Source organism: Myotis davidii, unplaced genomic scaffold (assembly GCF_000327345.1).
Source record: "Myotis davidii unplaced genomic scaffold, ASM32734v1 scaffold149, whole genome shotgun sequence".
Taxonomy (NCBI): domain Eukaryota; kingdom Metazoa; phylum Chordata; class Mammalia; order Chiroptera; family Vespertilionidae; genus Myotis; species Myotis davidii.
The window spans coordinates 3325083-3327684 of NW_006352194.1; the positions used below are offsets into that span (position 1 = coordinate 3325083).

At 56.3% G+C, this 2602-nt stretch overlaps 1 protein-coding gene across 1 annotated transcript in view; it reads left to right on the plus strand.

Annotated features, from left to right (window-relative positions):
* The window catches only part of MYOM3 (myomesin 3), a 76697-nt gene that overhangs the window by 35600 nt on the left and 38495 nt on the right, over positions 1–2602 (plus strand). The window contains exons 22-23 of the mRNA XM_006777545.2: positions 890–1046; positions 2197–2306. Of these exons, the coding sequence (XP_006777608.1) occupies positions 890–1046; positions 2197–2306 (267 nt within the window). The remainder of the gene's footprint in view (positions 1–889; positions 1047–2196; positions 2307–2602) is intronic.

The following is a 2602-nucleotide window of genomic DNA, read 5'->3' on the forward strand; positions in this document are numbered from 1 at the left end:
GTCCATCCCTCCCACCCCCACCCCAGCCCCCCAGCACTCCACACTTCTTCCCGCGTTCCTTCCTTCCTGCTGTTTCTCTCTCCATCCCCCATTCCGTCTATTTCTGTGGAATCCCAAGTTATGAGCACATCTTCTGTTTGAAGGGGCCTCCCGTGCTTTCACGTGCCACGTTCAGAAACTCACACACCTCTTCATGGAGATTGGAAATAACGCCCAACTCCAGGCCCAAGTATTATTTCAGGTGCCACGCGAGGCTTTGCCTGTCCTGCAGTCACAGCCTCTGAGGTCCCCTCCCACACTGTGCCAGGTTCTCACCATGCCCTCGCCCTCCCAACCAGCCACCCCAGGAACCAGTTTAGAACGGAAGTTATTGTGGCTCCGAGAGGTGAAATGATCAGGTCGCACAGCTAGGACATGTCGGAGCCACTCAGCTCTCCTCACTATAAGGCATATCTCTTTCCATCGTTTAATTATTCACTCATTCAGCAAATATTTCGTGACGCCCACATCACACTGGGGATATGGCAGGGATGAGAAAGCAAGGTCCCCGCTCTAGTGTGTGTGTGTGTGGGAGGGGGGGTTGGGGGGGAGGGCAACAGCACAGATGGACGGTAAGCAAGAGCCAGTTCCGTGAAGGAGACAGTGACAAATGCTATAAGGGAAATGCAATGGGGTGACATGGCGGGGTGAGGGTCACTTTAATGGGGTGCTCAGGGAGGGCCTCTCTGAGGAGGTGACATTTGCAAGGCCTCAGAGGCCACACCAAGGGTCTGGGGTTGTTGTTTTATGCAAGTACAATAGGCAGCCGTTGGTGGGTTTAGCAGGGGAGGGGCGTGACCTGGTTTATTATTTGTAAACATCGGCGCCCTCTGTTGGACCCCGCCCTCAGATGCCCCGGAGATCAAGGTTGGTGTGGATGAGGAGGGCTTCATCTACTTGGCTTTCGAAGCCCCCGGGGCCCCCGACGCCTCAGAGTTCCAGTGGTCCAAGGACTACAAGGGCCCGCCGGACCCCCAGAGGGTCAAGATCGAGGAGGAAGCTAACAAGTGAGTGAGGGGAGGGGTGGCACAGCTAGTCCACGGGTCCCACGTGTTGTCAGATGAGTCGGCAGAAGCTCGTGGCTGAGACCCCCCAGCAGGACCCACAGATAATGAATGAATGAATGAATGAATGAGTGAGTGAATGGGCCTGAGAAGGGATGCTTGTCTCTCACTACGGATGCTGACTGCACCTTAGGGAGAAATGGAGGAACAGGGCACGTAAGGGCTGAAATGACAGGTTCCTTTGGAGTGTTTTTCTGTAAGCAGCTGCACAGGACTCCCTTTCTAGCCTGGGAGCCAGTGACTTGTTCTTGGAGCATCTCTGGGCTCCGTGTCATCTCATTTGTAAAAAAGAGGGGTTGGGCCCTAGCCGGTTTGGCTCAGTGGATAGAGCGTCAGCCTTTGGACTGAAGGGTCCTACGTTCAATTCCAGTCAAGGGCACATGTCCGAGTTGTGAGCTCGATCCCCAGTATGGGGCGAGTAGGAGGCAGCCAATCAATGATTCTCTCTCATCTCTCTCTCCCCGCCCCTTCCTTTCTGAAATATAAATAAATAAGTAAACAAACAAATAAATAAAAAGAGGGGTTGGGAATAGATGACCAAAGGTCCTGTCAAATGCCTCCACCCCAGCAGCTCGTGGCCTCGGCCCTGTCCAGCAGGAGGTAATGCTGATGACTTGAGCCCTGTTGGGGGAGTTGGGCCATACAACCAGTGAGACCCTGTGCCGGCCAGCCCGCTAACGGGGGCCACTGAAGGTGCCAGGCCTGAGCTGCCCTGGGCAGGGGACCAAGTGTGAGGAGGCAGCCACCCTGCTCCCCAGCCTGGCCGGGGTCTGGAGTTGAGCCTCTAGTGCACAAGGCCCCGCTCGGAGCACCTGCTCTCCTCTCTCTGCCAGGTCCCCCTATTGGGGGAGTTGGGCCGCACAACCAGTGAGACCCTGTGCCAGCCAGCCCGCTAACGGGGGCCACTGAAGGTGCCAGGCCTGAGCTGCCCTGGGCAGGGGACCAAGTGTGAGGAGGCAGCCACCCTTCTCCCCAGCCTGGCCGGGGTCTGGAGTTGGGCTGCAAGGCTCCAAAGCTGACCGAGGCTCTCCAGCCCCCAGGCCTCTAGTGCACAAGGCCCCGCGCGGAGCACCTGCTCTCCTCTCTCTGCCAGGTCCAAGGTCATCCTGAGAGACCCTGGCCTCGAGGACTTGGGCACCTACTCAGTGGTGGTCACCGATGCTGATGAAGACCTCTCAGCGAGCCACACGCTGACTGAGGCAGGTAAGTCCCTGCTCCCCTGCCACCTGCCCAGAGAGACAGGCCCAGATCGAGTCCCCCAGAGGCCTGCAAAAAGCAACAAAAGTTTGTAAAGCAGCGATTTCCAGAGAAGTGGGTCCTCACCACCCAGTCAGTCAGCCAACTAGTAAATATCTAGTGAGCACCGTCCATACGCCAGGTACTGTCCTGGGATTACATCCGTGAACTCAACGGGCAAAAATCCCTGCCTGGTGGAGTTCGTATTCTTCTTGTCTCTCTTTCCTTTTTCTAATTTGGATAAAAGCAAAGTTACCAGAATT